This window comes from Lithobates pipiens, unplaced genomic scaffold (assembly GCF_037356315.1).
Source record: "Lithobates pipiens isolate NorthernLeopardFrog02 unplaced genomic scaffold, aLitPip1_a1.2 Scaffold_22, whole genome shotgun sequence".
NCBI lineage: Eukaryota > Metazoa > Chordata > Amphibia > Anura > Ranidae > Lithobates > Lithobates pipiens.
Genome location: NW_027507784.1, coordinates 309,461,299 through 309,479,975, shown reverse-complemented (window position 1 = coordinate 309,479,975; position 18,677 = coordinate 309,461,299). Strand labels below are relative to the sequence as shown.

General features: G+C 44.2%; 1 protein-coding gene across 1 annotated transcript in view; it reads left to right on the top strand.

The window, feature by feature from the left end:
* The window catches only part of NHERF2 (NHERF family PDZ scaffold protein 2), a 181,679-nt gene extending 166,035 nt beyond the window's left edge, over positions 1-15,644 (top strand). The window contains exons 6-7 of the mRNA XM_077449371.1: positions 2,503-2,568; positions 4,167-15,644. Coding sequence (XP_077305497.1) covers positions 2,503-2,568; positions 4,167-4,325 — 225 coding nt within the window. The 3' untranslated portion in view covers positions 4,326-15,644. The remainder of the gene's footprint in view (positions 1-2,502; positions 2,569-4,166) is intronic.
* Positions 15,645-18,677: the final 3,033 nt, after the last annotated feature.

The window sequence follows — 18,677 nt, the reverse complement described above, 5'->3', positions numbered from 1 at the left end:
GAGTGAGCCCTCTCTGAGGGTTTTATAAGCCTGAGAGTATTTGAACGACAACCAAGGGTGCCAAGTCACTGCGTAGGAGGACATTTTATCTAACGCTGTATGTATGATTTCTTCCATAGCTGCTGTCTGATTGATACGATTCGTCCATTCCGAAAGAGTCGGGATGGAGGTGGTTCGCCAATGCCTAGGGATACATAGTCTGGCTGCGTTAATCATATGAATAGCTACTGAGGACTTGTAGCACTTTTTGGGGATGTCTGTAAGATGGAGCAGATACTGGGCAGGGCCAAATTCTAGCGAAAGCTCTGAGGTCATTGACGTAACATCGTGAATTTTTTTCCAGAATGGCTGGATAGCGGGGCAAAACCACCAGATGTGGAGCAGGGTACCACACTCCTGACCACAACGCCAACAATGCTCTGGAATGGTGGGTGAGATCCTATGTAATAAATCCGGAGTTCTGTACCACCGCGTCCTCAGTTTGTAGCCGTTCTCCTGCAGGGTGGTGTTAATTGTACCCTTATGGAGGAAGAAATTAATTTTTTAGCGCATTTTATTGCCATAAACATATCGCATGATTCCTGGATCCTGCAATGAAATATCTATTCTTGTTACACGGTGTAGACACATTTTCTTAAATAATGACTACAAACCTTATCACTTGTTGATAAAGTTTGCATATCAGACATTTTCGACCTACGTCTGTGCAGGAATTCAGCTTCTCTAAGTGTACCTGTCACCCAAACAAAGCTGCAACAGCCATTCCTTTGGGTGAGCTAATGACACCACTGAGACATGGAGCAATAATGGGTTCAAAGGAAAGGTAGACCCAAGAACAAAGTTATTATATATTGTAGCGTATCGGTCCTTAGATCAGCCATTCCTAACCTTTTTTACCTCGAAGGAAAGCTTGAAATTTTTTTTTTTTGGGGAGCCCATGCTAAAACCAATTTTTCAAGAATTAGTGGCAAGAATGTCCTCCTTACAATGGTGGCCAGTGGGGAACAATATTGCCCTTAGGTCTGATTCACACCTATGCATTTTTTGTGCTTTTTGCATTCTGCAGATTTGCACTGCAGTCCATTTATCATGGTTTCCTATGGAACACGTTCTGTAGTGCAAATCGGTGTGAATCGGTGTGAATCCAGCCTAAAGCCTGATTCACAGGCATGCACGTGGGAGCTCCGGCACAGTATGCCAGACCTTCAGAGTGCAAGCGCTGGTGATGTCACTGGCTGAATCCAGTTTGAATATCTCCTAAACACCTCAAATTTAGGAGACATTTACTGTACCTACAGGTAAGCCTTATTATAGGCTTGCCTGTAGGTACAAGTTAAAAAAATTAGTTAACTACTGCTTTAAAGTAGTGGCCATTGGGAACGATGTCACCCTTACAGTGGTGACCAGTGAGAACGATGCCCCCCTTACAGTGGTGGCCAGTGGGAACGATTTCCCCCTTACAGTGGTGGCCAGTGGGAACGATGTCCCCCTTACAGTGGTGACCAGTGAGAACGATGCCCCCCTTACAGTGGTGGCCAATGGGAACGATGTCCCCCTTACAGTGGTGGCCAGTGGGAACGATGATGTCACCCTTACAGTGGTGAGCAGTGAGAACGATGTTCCCCTTACAGTGGTGACCAGTGGGAACGATGACCCCCTTACAGTGGTGGCCAAGGGGAACGATGTCCCCCTTACAGTGGTGACCAGTGAGAACGATGTCCCCCTTACAGTGGTGGCCAGTGGGAACGATCCCTTACAGTGGTGGCCAGGGGGAACGTTGTCCCCCTTACAGTGGTGACCAGTGAGAACGATGTCCCCCTTACAGTGGTGACCAGTGGGAATGATGTCCCCCTTACAGTGGTGACCAGTGGAAACGATGTCCCCCTTACAGTGGTGACCACTGGGAACGATGTCCCCCTTACAGTGGTGACCAGTGGGAACGATGTGGTGACCAGTGGGAACAATGTCCCCCTTACAGTGGTGACCAGTGGGAACGATGTGGTGACCAGTGGGAACAATGTCCCCCTTACAATGGTAGCCAGTGGTAAGCATGCCACCCTTACATTGGTGGTCAGTGGTAAGAATGTCCCCCTTACTTTGGTGGTCAGTGGTAAGAATGTCGCTATTACATTGGTAGTCAGAATGCCACCCTTACAGCTCTAGCAACCTCTGGAGGAACCCTGGTTGAGAATGGCTGCTTAGATGTTGTGGTTGTATTATTTTCATATGGTGCTCCTGCTAGTAATACACTTCCTGTCCGTAAGTAACAAAATGCAGTCACCATACTGTATGTATGGAGGAGAAGCATTGTCACCCCAGGACAGGATACAGAACAATTTCCGATCTCTTCTTTTCCATGAGATAGGGATAAGATGTTCTGTAGTCCACGGAGAGAACTAAAAACAATGTTTTACTGCTGTTGGTTACTACACTGTTGTGCATTGCTCTATGCCTTATGGAATAAGTCTGCAGACTGTTACAGTGCACCTCTCTGTTCTACAGCTTAATGGTGGATCCTCGACTTCCTCATCTCACAGTGATCTTCAAAGTCCTGACAAAGACTCGCAGGTAAGTCACCTCCAAATAAACAGTCAAGTACAGTGTAGAAGCAAATCTATAATAAAGATTTTACCCGCCAAAGGAGTTACAAAATAATACATGTCCCCTTTCACTATTCGGCGCTTTATTAGGTCACTGCAGAAGGTGACTACACTTTTTAGAGTTTGCAGTTGTGCAGACATTGAGTTAAATTTATTAAAGGCAAATAGACTTTGCTAGTGCAGTAGCATTCATTTTCCCCAGAGCTTAGTGAATAGTGGTAAAGTACTGCTGATCTCCATCATCCAATCAAGTGCAAGCAAAACTTCTGTTTTTTTTTTTTTTTTTAATTTTCACCTGATTGGGTATTCTTCACCACATTGATTAAGCTCTGGGGAAAATGAGTGCAACTGCACTTGCAAGGTGCACAGTCTCCTATATTTAGTAAATTGCCACTTTAGGAGGAACGCCAGGCAAAATTTTATTTTGGGTTTAGATCAGGGAAGGGCTAGAGACTTTGTCAGTTTTTCTTGTTATTGCTGCATTTGTAGAATTCTCTTCACTTCCTGCCCTGGTGACAGCACAGGAACAAGAATTGAGAGGAAATCTCCCCAATGGGGCTTACAGCTTTCTCTTAGTCCTGCAAATACTTGTCCCACAAATACTTGTTAATCCTGCAAGTAAAGGTCCACCCAATGCAGCTTAGCTTCGTGTGATGGTGTGGCAACAATGCTGCACTGATCCTGAATTTGGAAAAGAGTTGCCACTCTCAGGTGGGCTGCACCACATTACAGTTTAATTGAAGAAATAGGACAGGGGACATGGCTAACAGCATTGTCATTGCTTTTCACAAGCATGTAGCTTGTCAATCATCACTTGGCCACTGTTTCTATAACAGCACTGCCTCTGTTTCTGAAACCCTCTCGCTGTGATCTGCAGTGTCTGGGAGGGGGAGCGTGTGAGACACAAATGAAGAAGGATTTGGCTCAATCGGGGGAGAAAGGAGGTTTTTCTATTTACTTTATGAGGCTTTTGTGAGTGGATTTGGGTTTTGTTCAGACTGTCATACAAGTGTACTATAACATCATCTATCAAGTCCTAGAAAGAAAAGCTCAAACCGCTGCAAACCAGCACAGTCCGAGTACGAGATAGTAAATATGGCTTTAGCCCAGTTCCATCCAGGTCATGCCACGACACGTTTCGCCCTACCCACAGGGCTTAGCCATGGAGGTGTTTACTATCTTGCACTCTGGCTGTGCTGCTGTGCAGTTGTTTGACTTTTTCTTTCTAGGAGTTGTATAGAGCCGGGATGAGCTCTCTCTACCACCTGCTCCTGAAGGTAGGAGGCAATGGACTTTTTGGATGTAGGCCTAGAGCGGTGCCCCAAGCTACGCATGGTCACAGCATTTATCAAGCATTATAATTTCAGTTTGGGGTGGACTGACCCTTTATGGTATAGCAAATTTAACATCTATCCAACCATGTAGCACTCAAAATAAATGTCAAACTGCAGACAAGGCTGGTGCAAGAAAATTGTATTCTTTGTTTAATGTGAATTGTTACCTGCTGTAAACATTGTTGAATATGTCCAAAAAAAAAATGATTTTTCTTTCCACCTTTGTGAACAGGCAGGTGACGTGACCAAAATAGATCCCTTCGAAGAGAGCGGTCTGCGTCTGAGCCCCACAGCGGCAGAGGCAAAGGAGAAGGCACGGGCCAAGCGAGCCAACAGGCGGGCCCCCCAGATGGACTGGAGCAAGAAACACGAAATCTTCAGCAACTTCTGATTCCTCCCTTTTCACCAACAGCCGGGATGAGAGCGTTCACTGGACTTAAACCCCTCACCCGCCACCTTAAAAAACAAAAAAACAAAACCTAAACCACTGCGGATTAACAGGCGTGGGGAGGATTAAAACCGACTAATGAGAGGATGTCACCAAATTACTTGTTTAACCCTTTTAAGTTACGCGGCATTTCAAGGCATTTAACGCTGACTTTTTTTGTCTCTTCAGTGCCAGAGGCACCAGGTGTATGTCATCTCCACCAGCTTTGCAGGAGGGAGTCGATTCTTTTGCCGGTTCCCAGAATCCTTTGGTGCGAACTATACTCCTCCAGCAGCACCTCATGGGCATTATTGTCAGGCTGCCTCATGGACTTTGCCTGGCCTCTACTGAAGAGCCTAAACTAAGACTGGAACTATTACTAGAAGCCAGCAAAGAAAACGAACGATAGCAGAAAGCAGAGGGCTGCAGCAGCTCAGTGAGAGTGGTGCATTGTGGGAAACAAGGCCAGCAAGGTCTCTGCAGCTGCATTGTATTCTTCCTCATGTGTTTATAAAACTCCTTCCTCATCCTTTCCCGTGGTTCCTCCAAGGATTGGAGAGTCTTGTTTCCACAGGCTATGACCACTGTTAGTGAAGCACCTGTGATATAGGGCAGCCAATAAGACCATTGCCAGTGCTTATCCAGGAAAGCCTTACAATGGTGGTAAATTCTAAAAGTCCACTTGGTCTACCCAATTTTCAATTATTTTCAGTTGATGCAGCCAGATCCAGGATTGCTTTCAGAGTGCACCTGCAAGGGACTGCAGCCTCTTCCCTGTTATTCTGTATTGCAGAAGTCTTTACAGTGCTAGTAGGAGATTGCTGTGGCGGTTGATCGGTTTGTGTGAATAATTTTGGATGATCTGGTGAATGCAGATTTAGCAGGGGTCTGTTTTGGGGTGTACATTTTAAACTGCAGCATTGGGGTTGGAAAACTGGGACCCGGCCAGGCTGATAGGTAGGCAAAAGGAATGGCCGCCTTAGAGGCGGGCGCAAAAAGGGCAGAACCAGCACCCTATTATGCTGTTCAAAGCTCATGGGGGGAAACTTTGGCCCTTTCACCTTGGGTGTTAGAGGACCTTGTCCCACCAAAGACTACCTCCTCTGCTTCTCCTCAATGTTGAAAATATGGACAATGGGTTACCAGCAACCATAGAAATTGACCTAAGGCACAAAATTATAGACCCTTAGTAGACTGATTCCGTTCTTTTTAAATGACACATTTTTGACTATGGTCCTTATATCGCCTCAAGAGAACATACCTCTTATGTGGTAGAGGTATTTAGCCAAACCTGATATACAAGTAAATGTAGAAAAATTTATCCAGTGATTTAGTAACCCCACTTTCTTCTTTAACTACCCTCCCTCTCCCCACATAGACAGGTCCTCATGAACATTCTAGGAGTTAGTGTTAGGATGGGCTTGGAGAAAGGGAGGGTTAGACAAAGGCTGGGTGAGTTGGCATTAGATTTAGGACAGAAGTGGTTGCAGTAGGACCACAGGTAGTTAGTGTTCAGCCTGTCACACATATTACACTCGGCCCATTCTCTGTGTGATCCCAGTAACTGTAGGGATCCACCAAAACATTCCGTTCAATTTACATCCAATCAGGTAGGCAGGTGCTCTACATAAGACATTCTCAACCAGGGTTCTATCAGAGGTTTCTAGGTATTCCTTGAGTTGTGGCTGATTAAATTCCCATTGGATGGTAGCTGCATAGTTCTTGGATTAACACGACATGACACCAATCCCCTTAACAGCAGCACTCAGATTGAGGTGGGAGAGGCAGGACTGGGCACAAATCAGGTGTGTTGCATGCAAATGTGTTGACAAGGAGCACATTGATAAGAGTGAGCTTCTTCCCTAGAAGATAAGGTGTGTTACTAGAAGGATCACCAGCTGAAAGAAAGCAAACCAATGCCGCCACCACATCTATGGACTAGTAATATGCAGTGTATCACAGATTTGCTTTTGGGTTTAAATATGCTTTACAATCCATAGACAAAGGTAAAATACGAAGACTAGCGGTATTTTCATAGAGGCATTGCACAATCTATTCGCACAGTTGTGTTTTTATGGCCTGCAGGCCAATATGAACATGTCCCTCGTGCTGTTAACACTTGTGGTGCCAACTTCATTTGCTAAAAGGAAACAGACAGACTCTCTAGCCAGGGATTGGGGTGATAATTCGGAAAATGAAGTTGCTGTTGACAGCATTTTACAGTTAGTACTGTTTACTGAAGCCTCCTACTTCTTCTCCTTCCAGGAGAATGGGGGGAAGGGACTTGGGCCTCATGTGGAATAGGCTAAGGATCACACGTCAAACAATCCCGTGGGGTCACGCATTCCTCTCTGCAGCCCGAAACCGCTGGCTTGCTCTACCCAACTTGACAGACAGATGGTTTCAGTTAAAGGGAAAAAGTTCGAGAAAAGAAGAATCAAGCCACTCAGCATTCTGTCCTTGAGCAAGAAGAATAGCTGGCTTCTTCTTGCATTGTAAGATGTTTCACAATAGATGCAATCACAGGCAGGGAGAATGTGCCGTGAGAGCAGGAGGGATTGAAAGGCAAGAGTTTGCGAAATGATAGCTGGCGAGAATTAAAGAACCAAACGCCAGCGGTTGGATAGGGAAGCTGTGAGAGACCCTGTAGTCTACAAGAATGCGGCCTGGGGCTTTCCAGCACTTGTGGAATGGCAAGCATCTGGCAAGGCATGCTGGGACTTTAAGTGCGACTACAGCTGGACAGCCACAGTTGCCTTCAACTCTTGCTGCACATATGTTAGGTTTTTCCATCTTTTAAGATGAAGTGATAATCACATGGACATGCAGTTGCCCATAGTGTCTAAGTGACCACTTTCAGTAGTTCGAATTGCTGTTCCTTAGCATTCTTTGAAACATTTACTAAAGCAAAAGAAAAAAAATCAGAAGGTCCAGTAAAACCTTTTACATTTTTTCACATCAGTGCCACTTCCGCCCCATACAATTAAATGGGAATGCAAGAGAAGCATAGAAGGATGTCAGTGAAGGAACTCCACTTGAACCTCTCCCATCACATTCATTGCTGGGCACAACCTGGAGTAAGAGGGTGCTGTACCAACTGGTTGACTAGAATCAGCACAGGAAAGATTAATGGTTACCAGGACATCATGAATCCATAATCGTATAGTCCAAATGTTTATCACATTACAATGAGTGCAAGTGTAATGTTTCAAGGCCATGCAAGGCCTCTTCATCTGGCATGTAAGGTGTCAAAGTTTTGAGGCCAAGAGAGATCTTTTCTTCAGGCATGTGAGATATCACTGTTTCAGGCCATGCAGGATCTCCTCATCAGGCATGTGGGGTACCAAGATTTCAAGGCCACACGGGACCTCTTTTTCAGATATGTGAGGTCCTGGTGAAGAGGTCTTGCAACTTTGTTCTTGCAGTTGTGATTTGATTGCTTTAATAAGCTTTTGGACTATTTAGTTATGGATCCATGGTGTGCTGGTGGCATATGTTCATATCAAACTGATCTCAAATGCAAGCTAAGTGCATGTAAAGCTCAATGCATTTGCTCATCTATACAAGCCCTTGGGCTCCATATTAGGTTTCTTGGTATTGCAGGCTCTAGTGATTCAATGCTAAACACCTGTGCGTATAGGGAAGCAGCAGTGAGTACATTGATTATATATATAATGGTGAGCTATGGTCAACTTCCTATTACACAATCTAAAGCCCCATACACACGGTCGGACTTGTACAAACTTTTCCGTGGACTTTTGTACAAAGTGTGTTGTCCACAAGTTTGTATTGCATACACACGGTCGGACTTTTTGACAACAAACACGAACGTGGTGACGTCACAACGTACGGACGCCACTTCAAAAGAGGACGTTCAATGACTCCAGCGCCACCTTTGGTCAACTTCTGTATTGTAGTCTGATCGTTTGCAATGGTTCTGAGCATGCGTGTTTGTACCTTGTACAAAAGTCCGATGCTTTTGCATACACACGGTCGGACTTTGCTCCATCGGACTTCTGTTGTCAAAAAGTTTGTCCGTTCGCAGAGCCAACAAAAGTCCGATGAAAACAGAAAAAGTTTGTCCGATGGAGCGTACACACAGTCGGATGTTGCTCCAAAACAGCTAATTTGCATGTTTGTTGTCAAAAAGTCCGACCGTGTGTACGGGCCTTTAGAAGGAAATACGAGGCTACCAATCCTGAGGCTGCTATGAGGATATGTGTTGAACACAATACTGTGCAAAAATGCAATAATATCATGTGCAAATAGGCAAAAAAATTTTAGTACATTGCAGACTCTGTTTCAGGGTCATTCAGGCATAGAGGATGGTGACATTTATGGTGCTTTAATTAGCAGGACAGTTAGCCATGCACAATAGATTTCAGGAAAAGAACCAAATGAGAAAGAATGGTCCAGAAAGTTATGGTGAGGAGGGACTAAAGTAATCAACAATCCCTCCACTGAACTAATGCATAGCACAGCAAAGTCTTCTTAGAACAGAAGATATAACAAGTAGTGGAGATTGGTTGGGACTTTAACAAGCCATGGCCTGGTAAGGGCATATATTTCCATCCCAGGAGACTTTAAATGAAACCATGGCCTGGTGAGGTCATATGTTTCCATCCCTATTAAGTTCAAATAAGGGGAGCAAAGGGGGAGGGGGGGCTTCATGTAAAGTCCCAAATATCCCGCCTCCCCCTTTGCTCCCCTTCTTTGAACTTAAAACAGAAGGTATTCACAGGTTTCATTTTATCACATACCCCTAAAATAGGAGGATTATTCCTAATTTTAGGATAGTGGGCGAATCCATGAAAATCATTCCTTTCTACCCCATTGGCCAGGTTCCCACCCAGTACCGCTTGTGTATAGTCAAATATAGCCTAATATTATACGGCCATTTACTCCAAACTGTATAGAGCTTTCTCTGCACTCAGAACCTACACTCTAACCCCCCAGAAGTGGGGGGTAAATGTTTTACGATGGGGGGTCATGTGAATTCAGCAGGGATGGACGCTGCCAGGACCGAAAACCATTCAATGCCCTCTAATTATATCACGTTGTTTTGTCTCCAGACATATTAGCACATCTCATGAAACTCAGGTTAGAAAATGATGAAACTAGATTAGGAGATTATGTTGTCCTATACATTTTTTTTTTAAGCTCCGCTTACGAAAGATAAAGGACTGAGCATGATTCAGGAATGTTGTTTTAATCACTTCAGGGAGATTTGGTAGATGCTGGCCAAAGAAAATAACTTTTTTTTTTTAATATATAATCACCAAAACAGAAAGAAAAGTTAGTTGCGTGATTGAATTTTCAATAAGTTAATGCTGCTCCCTGGTGGTCATTATACTACTTTACAACGTCTGCAAATTTCAATGGGAAAGTAGTTTTTAAAGGAGCTTTCATTCCCTTTGCCAGCAATTGGATAGAAGCTCTAGTCTATGCAGTCCAGAACAGGAGCCCCTGCCAAACTTTGCATCTGTACCCACACTTATATAATAAAGCTAAACTCTGGGCACATACAATTTATTTTTAAAGATATTCCTCAATAACCACAAAGAATATAAATATGTTTTGTGTGCCCCCAACATCTTTGCAACCCCAGTTATTACTTTGTAAAAATTTGTAGTGAAACCATCCCTGTGCAAAGATCAGATCTATGGAAGGGACCTGGCAGCCCCACCCACTTACAGGCTGCCTGTAGAAAACGACAGGAAGGGGCGGAGACAAGACCAGTCACCCAGCACAAGGAATGAGAGCAGCAGTGAGAGGTCTTTATTACAGAGGAACAGTTTAACACTGGGTCTGGAGGAAATACACACAGCATGCCAAGACTCAAGTAGAAATACACGTGGCTCTTTTATTTGGACAATATCTTTGCTTAGCTTTAAAGTGCATCTATAGCCAAAAATTCAGCTATAGAAAATCCTTATTCAGTGCTGCTGTTCAGGGAATTGCAAGGAAAAGATTAGACTGTATCCCTACTGATCCCACTCCATTTGTTCCAGAGGCTACTGTTACCAGAACAGAAATTAGGGGAAATCTACCAAGGGGATCATCAGTTGAGGTGACACTTTAAAAGAGACTTCCACACATTTTTGTATTTCTGGGATAGAAAGTAAAGGGAAATTTCCCCAACGGGGCAGAAACAAACAGGCGTTTTAACAATTACCTACTCTATCCCACACAAACCAAAATAATTTTGGATAAGGTGAAGCTGCTCGTAATAGATGGATCTAAAACTGTCCTGTTCAGCAAGGATGGGCCGAATTTCGATCCAAGGGCTGTTTCACACGGGCTTCAGCTTGTATAAATGCAGTGTGAACAGCAAGCTATGACGAAGCATTGGCAGCACTTCTAGTAAGCTTTGTTGAAGCTAGTAGGCTGGGTTCACATATGTGCGAATTGGATGCAGATTTCCACTACATCCAATTCGCATGACCGGCGAGTGTGCCCGGCTCGCAATGCCAGTGTGCCGGTTCACATAGGTCCAGGGGAGCCGCGGTCCACATTCCAAAAGGGTCCTGTGTGCGATGGGTCCAGTTCAGGTGCGAATTCAGGCAAAAATTCAGTCCTGATTCGAACAGGGACACACCGGACCCCATGCATGCTGGGAACCGCGGCCGCACATATGTGACCACAGCCTCAAAGTACCATTCAACTAGTTTGTAAATGTTTAACACAGACCCTAATAGGAGTGCTGATTGCCACTTTAAACAAGCTCCTAGCAGGCTTTAGCACTTCTTGAAGCCAGTTGAAAGCCTGCTCACAGCTTGCTTACAGTGGCAATCAACACTTCCATAAGGATCTGTGTTGCAAATGATTTGTCAAAGCTTGCTGTTCACACTGCTCTTGTACAAGTGGAAACCCGTGTGAAACGGGCCGAAAGGCTGTTCCAGCTCGAGCGGAGTTGGTCTACTGTGTTCAATCCTTGTACATGTGCCAGGCCAGTTTATAGCCCATATAGACAACACAGTAAGGGCTCACATTGTTAACCTGTACTTGATGTAGAACGCATGTCAAACGTAGGTCAGCAAAATCACAAACCGTGAAAAGAGTTATGTGGTATGTCTCGATGTAAAAGTCATCTAGCGGACCTCATTCAGCGCAGCAAACACAGACATACAGATGCCCACTGCTGGGTCTTGCTGCATTTTTAGGTCAAACTTTATCCCCCTGTGATGAGTAAAGACAGGTAAATTATGCCCTGTACACACGGCTGGACATTCCGACCACAAAATCCGTCAGAAACTTGTGTTGCATACACACGGTCGGACAAAGTTGTCGGAAAATACGATCATTCGGGAACGAGGTGACGCTCGTTGCGTACGAGGGGACTACGGAGAGGCTAGTAGCCAATAGCTTTGGTCTCGTAATTTAATCTGAGCATGTGTGGCACTTCGTATGTAGAGAATTCCGACAGACAATCGGATTTTGTTGCGGGAAAATTTTAGATCCAGCTCTCAAACTTTTTCCGTCGGAATTTCCGACGGAAAAAGTCAGATAGAGCCCACACACGAACGGATTTTCCGACAACATAATCCGATCGGACCTTTTCCGTCGGAATTCCCGACCATGTGTACAGGGCATAAGAAACAAGAGGCAGGGAATTGGAAGAAGACACAACCGGGCTTATTGTGTGGGGCCAAAAGCAATGTACATCATCCCCCCCCCCCCCCCCCCGGCAGCCAATCAGAAGTCATCTTTCAATGAGCTGGCTGCAGTAAATAGAATTCTGGTTGCTTTAGGGTTACGCGTCATCATTGCTCTTTGCAATTCATTATCAAATAAGCCAGAAAGTTCAATGTTTTCTGATGATAATTCCTGACCTGAACTGTCTTACACCCCCCACCGCTGCCACTGGATCCCTCTGCCATATTGTGACAGAGCGCAAATAACCCGCGACAATTGAGCTGTGCATGTCTTCTTATTTTTTTTTTGCAAGTTCATTTCAGTAAAGCAATGCCTTATAATTAACCCCAAGGATCAGAATGTCAATTGCATATAGGATGTCGTTCGACATAAACTAGAAATGCTTCGAAAGAATGAAAGTGCTCTTTGTGTTACAGCTGTGGTGAAGTGCATGTTTTGGTACTTGGGGAGGTTTTTGTGGAAGGTGAAGTGTTACTTGGAACAGGTCGGGTGACCAGGATCACAATCTATTGGTTTCCTGCAGGGTGGATCTGTTTGTAGTGCAGAGAAAGACCAAGAAAGGGGCCCTCTGCCAAACCGTTTGCAGATGCTGAGAATCTGAACCATCTGTAAGCTCAGCAGTGATGCCCTCTGCTGCCGCCATCCAGTGCTGCCTTCAGTGGAAACATCTGCCTTTCCAGATGTGAATGAAGTGAGGTCTGGCATCTTATTCTGGGTTAGAAATGAAGGTCTAGCTGTGTATGCTGGGATTGGAAAGGAATTGAGGTCTGGCCGTGTATGCATGGATTGGAAAAGGAACTGGGATCTAGCTGTATATGCTGGGATTGGAAATGAATTGGGGTCTGGCAACGTATACTGGAATAGGAACTAATAATGATCCAGCGGTGAAACATGATTTTTTTTTGTAGCAAATGATCTGCTGTGAAAGGGGAAGGTAAAGTAGCTACTTTCCCTGAGTATTTTATTTTATACAAGCTGAATCGGATTTACCATTAGACAGTATGATTAGGGCCTAAAAGTGAAGAAGAAAAGCTACCAACCACTACCCTCCTCATTTTTTGTGACACAAAGCTTTTTTTCTCCTTAGTGTCACCAATGTAAACGTAGGGATAAACACTACATCTTACTTATATGCAGACTTCCCCAAAATGGCTGCCAGAACCCGCCACTGTAACCATTTGCCTGCGCTGGAGCCATACAGAAATTATCTTGGTGGCAGCAGCCTTATTAGACTAGAGAGAGAGAGAAGGAGAAAGAGAGAGAGAAGGAGAAAGAGAGAGAAAGAGAGAGACTTTTGTAAATTGAAGTGGTGGAGGTTACTCAGAAGAGACCATAGTGGGAAGGAGTACCTAGGACGGTGATGGTGAACCTTGGCACCCCTAATGTTTTGGAATTACATTTCCCATGATGCTCATGCACTCTGCAGTGTAGTTGAGCATCATGGGAAATGTAGTTCCAAAACATCTGGAGTGCCAAGGTTCACCATCACTGACCTAGGATTTCAGTCATGGTTAAGCCTCCCTGAACATTAAAAAAGAAGTATGGGATTTTTTTTTTTAGAATCGTACTTACGTAGGTGGATCCCGCATTGGTCCAGTGCTGCATCTGTCCCCCCGGCTGGCTCTAAGTAAGACTGAGAAGCGAGCGATCAAACACAGCCGATCGCTCGGTTCTCAGAGCTCCCTGAGCAGAGAGCTGTTGTCTATCAGTCGCCACTGTCTGCTCTGCTTAAGCAAGCTGAATACAGGTCCCAGGAGAAGTACAGCCTGGTTCCCTACTACGCATGCTCAAGTCGCGCTGCACGTCCTCACTGGTCCCTGCTATCTTCTGTCTCCCTGAAGACAGGGGGAGGGGGACATGGCGCAGATCACCGCAGAGCCTGCAGTGATCTATGGCTGGAAGTGGACACAAATACCTGGATTAGACAGGTATCTGCTCCCTCCTGAAAGGTGCCAAATGTGACAGCAGAGGGGGGGAGGAATCCGAAAAGCGGAAGTTACATTTTTGGGTGGAACTCCGCTTTAAGCTCTTCTTATTTATACACACACACACACACACACACACATATATATATATATATATATATATATATATAAAAAATACCATACATACACACTACTGGGGCAACAATAAGGAGGGGTTAGGTTGTGGGAGAGTTTGATCTCACACTGAGATAACAAACTATTGTGTGTCAAACCTAAGGCTGGATTCACACCTATGCATTTTTAGTGCTTTTTGCACATTTGCACTACAGAATGTGTTCCATAGGAAACCATGGTAAATAGACTGTAGTGCAACTCTGTAAAAAGCACTAAAAATGCCTAGGTGTGAATCCAGCCTAAGTCTCCAACAACCCAACTTCCCGGAGCCCCCGCTACCATGGTAACACTCAAACATCAAAGATGTACAGAGAACTGAATTGGCATGGGCAAGAAACAGATTTTAGGTAAACCTGCCCTTTGCCCATGCCAACAAAGCAACCCCCTCCCCCGCTGCACATGCTCACCTTCCCTTTACTTCCCTGCTGCAATGTTTAGCTGCAGAAAACAGACACCCTGTGAAAGCTAAAAGTCACAGAATTGGTAGCTCTTCTAGGGCGGTGGACTCTTCCTATGTGATGGCACTGGTGATTGGCTGAGCTTGTTCCATGGAGTAGGTCACATGCTCCTCCATACCTGGAAGTATTGAGTACTTTCTGCTGATGAGTGGGGGAGGAACAGAGAAAGCAGATGGTATGCGTTACATTAAATAAAACCTGTTGGTGCAAAAGCACAGATTTGCTTTCAAAGGCTGGATTCACACCTGTGCATTTTTAGTGCTTCTTGCATTTTGCAGATTTGCACTGCAGTCCATTTAACATGGTTTCCTATGGAACACGTTCTGTAGTGCAAATCTGCAAAATGCAAAAAGCACAAAAACTGCCATAGGTGTGAATCAGGCCTAATTGACGCTTCCAGAAGAAAAGTGAACCAAGGACAGTGTCTACCTACCTTCACGTTATCCTGTTTATTACGGAATCACAGGCGTGTCTTGTATTAGGCCTTTTATTCCTGTGGGGCCACACATGAATATGTAGCTTGTGGCCTTGCATGCAATGTTCTGAATTCTGACCTATGGACTGATCCTGCTGTGAAGATGGCAATGGCGTGTTATGCAAACCTATGAAGGATGTAGCTGGCTTACAGCAAACTTAATTATTTTAACAGAACTTCTGATTTAACAGTGGACGCAAATTTCTTATCAAGTGTTCTTAAAACCGGCCACAAGGGGGGGCAGGACTGTGCCTGACACAAGCGACGCCACTGTTGATGTTACCTCTCTGCAACATTGCTCCTGATTACTGACAAAACAACTGACTGCACAGATGAACTCTGCCCCCTGCTGGTAGATAGAGAGGTCTGCAGGATGTATACATGTGGAATGGACAATATTTTTGTTACGGATCGGAAACTTCTGACTGCAGACGGTCATTCAGCTGCCTATATGTAGCTCTGTTTGGAATCATATTTTTGTACTTTTAAACCTGTAATTATATAAGGCACATATCTGACAACATTTATCTATGACACACGAAAATAAAAAATACATTGTACACTGCTATGTGCATAATAAAGGCTTTCCCAAGTACGTGTGATTGTTTCCCTCCTGACTTCCACACTTATTATTATTATACAGGATTTATATAGCGCCAACAGTTTACGCAGCGCTCTACGATATAAAAAGGAGACAATACAGTTATAATACAAGAGGATTAAGAGGGCTCTGCTCAGAAGAGCTTACAATCTAATAGGAAGATTCCCCCCCCCCCCCCCCAATCCCTTAATCTTTAACCTTCCTACACAAATATTTATTTTTTTCTCCCGATCTTCTCTTCTATTTCCTTAAAATGGCTGAAGTTTTTTTTACCTTAATGTATTTGCTGCATTAAGATAAAAAAAAACTTCTGCATGCAGCTCCCCTCAGCCCCCGCTAATACTTACCTGAGCCCGATCTCGATCCAGCAATGTGCATGAAAGCAGAGGTTCGCTCCAATCTCATTGGCTCAGAGACAGCCATTGGCTCCTGCTGCTGTCAGTCACAACCAGTGATAGGGGCAGGGCCAAGCCACGCTCTGTGTCTATGGACAAATGAAGACAGCTAGGGAATAAGCACGCACAAGTGTCCCCAAAGCAAGCGGCTTGCTATGGAGGAGCCAAGAGAAGACCTGGAAAGAGGAGGCTCAAGGCTGCTCTGTGCACAGCAGGTAAGTACGATTTGTTATTTTTAAAAAAAAGTTGATCCTTTACAATTACTTTAAGAAAGTCATAAACATATTCATTTTCTCTTGTTCCCTCCCTCCACACTATATCCCCTAATCTACAGTAAACGATGGATGAAAGAATCTCCACTTCCAGTTTTTATATCCAAAAATGTGAACTAAAGAGCCAAAAACACTCCTAAAAGGTCCAGATATAGCTTTATTCCAATTAAAGTCAGGGGGACAATTCAAAGAGTAGCCAACACATTTCGGGAGTCCAAAAACACCCCCTTCATCAGGGCTTTCAGTGTGATTAGAAAAACAGGTCTTGTCAACAGCTGATTTTCAGCCAGTCAGTTGTATTCAGGTACCCACAGGGGGTGTGGACACCCCAACCATATCTGATAGTAGAACGTCCCTGTTCAGTTGCACCCCGCTCCTTCGATTCTTTGAAAATCAGCATTTATTGAATCGAGTGGAGCTGACATGGCCCCCCATGGAATTTATGCCGATTCAACAGGAATCAGATGCAATGTAAGACGTATATAGGTAGCTTTCCTTATTCTACCATTTAGTGACACATTTACTGCTAAAGCTGGCCACACACACAACTCTTTTGTTTTTTTATGTTCAGCCAGTGGGCTGAACAAAATAAAAACAGATTCCTCCATCCACAAAAACGGTGGGACATTGTATTCCCACAGCATCACATGCCACTGTCAGAATACACTGATGATTGACTGCAACCACTGATCGCTGGAAAATTTACCAACACGTCCTTTTGACAGAATTTGATTTAAGCAATCAACTTCTGTTGATCGAAGGAGCTCACACACCGATTGAAATGTATCCAGTCCCTTCTCAGTGAATGGCCAACTTTGGAAATCAATCAAACTTGTATTTAATCTAGTCATTGCCCTTTTTTTCAACAGCTCATTCGTAATCAGGCAGTACCCTTTTTGTATACTTAAAGGGTAAGTACACTTTCGTGGGAAAAAAATAGCAAATACAAAAAATATATAAAAAAAATAATGTAACATGCAACTGCTACACACATCATATTGTAATTGAATGTTATAAAAAAAAAATTACCTTTCCTTCTCAATTTGCAGTGTTGTGTTTTCTTTAAAATTCAATGCAAAATGGACGCAGAAAACCCCCCAGTCCTTTCCTGCTTGTGCGATTGGCTTACGGATTTTCCCAGAAGTCTGCGCTAAGATACAATTCCAATTTTAGGCATTCTGTGCAACAAAATTCAATTTTTGGTGAGGTTCTCTCAAAGGAGAAAACAATGTCCCCCTTACACTAGTGGTCAGGGGGAACAGTGTCCCCCTTACACTAGTGGCCAGTGGGAACAGTGTCCCCCTTACAGTAGTGGTCAGTGGGAACAGTGTCCCCTTTACAGTAGTGGTAAGCCCCATACACACTATCAGCTTTTCTGCTGAGTTTTTCCATCAGGTTTACCAAAACCATGTAGTCCAAGGGTCTGCCTGATTGCATACACATTGAAACTCCTAAGGTTTGACCTCATATTATATGGTTTTGGTAAGTCTGAAGGAAAAACTCAGCAGAAAAACTGATAGTGTGTATGGGGCTTTACAGTAGTGGTCAGTGGGAACAATGTCCCTCTTAAAGTGGTCAACAGTGCAAATAATATCCCCCTTATAGTGGCGGTCAGTGGGAACAATATTTCCTTACAGTGGTGGCCTGTGGGAACAATGTCCCCCTGGAATGGTGGTCAGAATGCCACCCTTACAGACAGGTTAAAACGATCACTGGTGTCATGGTGTTGGCTCTGCCAAATGTCATCAGACCCGAGATTATGAAAGCACCATCAGATGGAAAGTCAACCAGCAATAGCTCAAGGAACCCCCAGCAATGCAACCTTTGGAGGAACCCAAGTATTTTACAAAACCTTGGATGAGAATGCCTGGGTTAATCACTTCTAAAGGGACACAGATCCTGCAGCTTTTCTCAGAACACTACATGTGTATCAGCTGATTAAAGCGGTAGTAAACTGCTGGACTTTTTTCTTTTTTTTTCTTTGTACCCTGCAAAGTAATGTCATAATGTGCTAGTATGCATCACATACTAGCGCATTATGTTAAACTTACCTTAAAACAAAGCCCTTCCAGCGCCGAGATGACAGAGCTGCAGGCGCTTCCATCTTCACCCACCTAACTTCCAGGTTGTGTGACTGGCCAGAGCCACGATGACTTCACTTCTGAGCCACAGTTCATGGTACAGGGCCCAGGTGGCTGTTCCTTCAAAGCGCATGAGCTTGTAATGGCACTGGTTGCATGTACAGTAAATATATCCTAAACGGTGCACGAAAGGCAGAGATGGGTGTTTACTCCCATTTTAATAATGAAAAAGTCATACCTGTAAAAAAACGTCACTCCCATTCAGATTCACTCGGCACA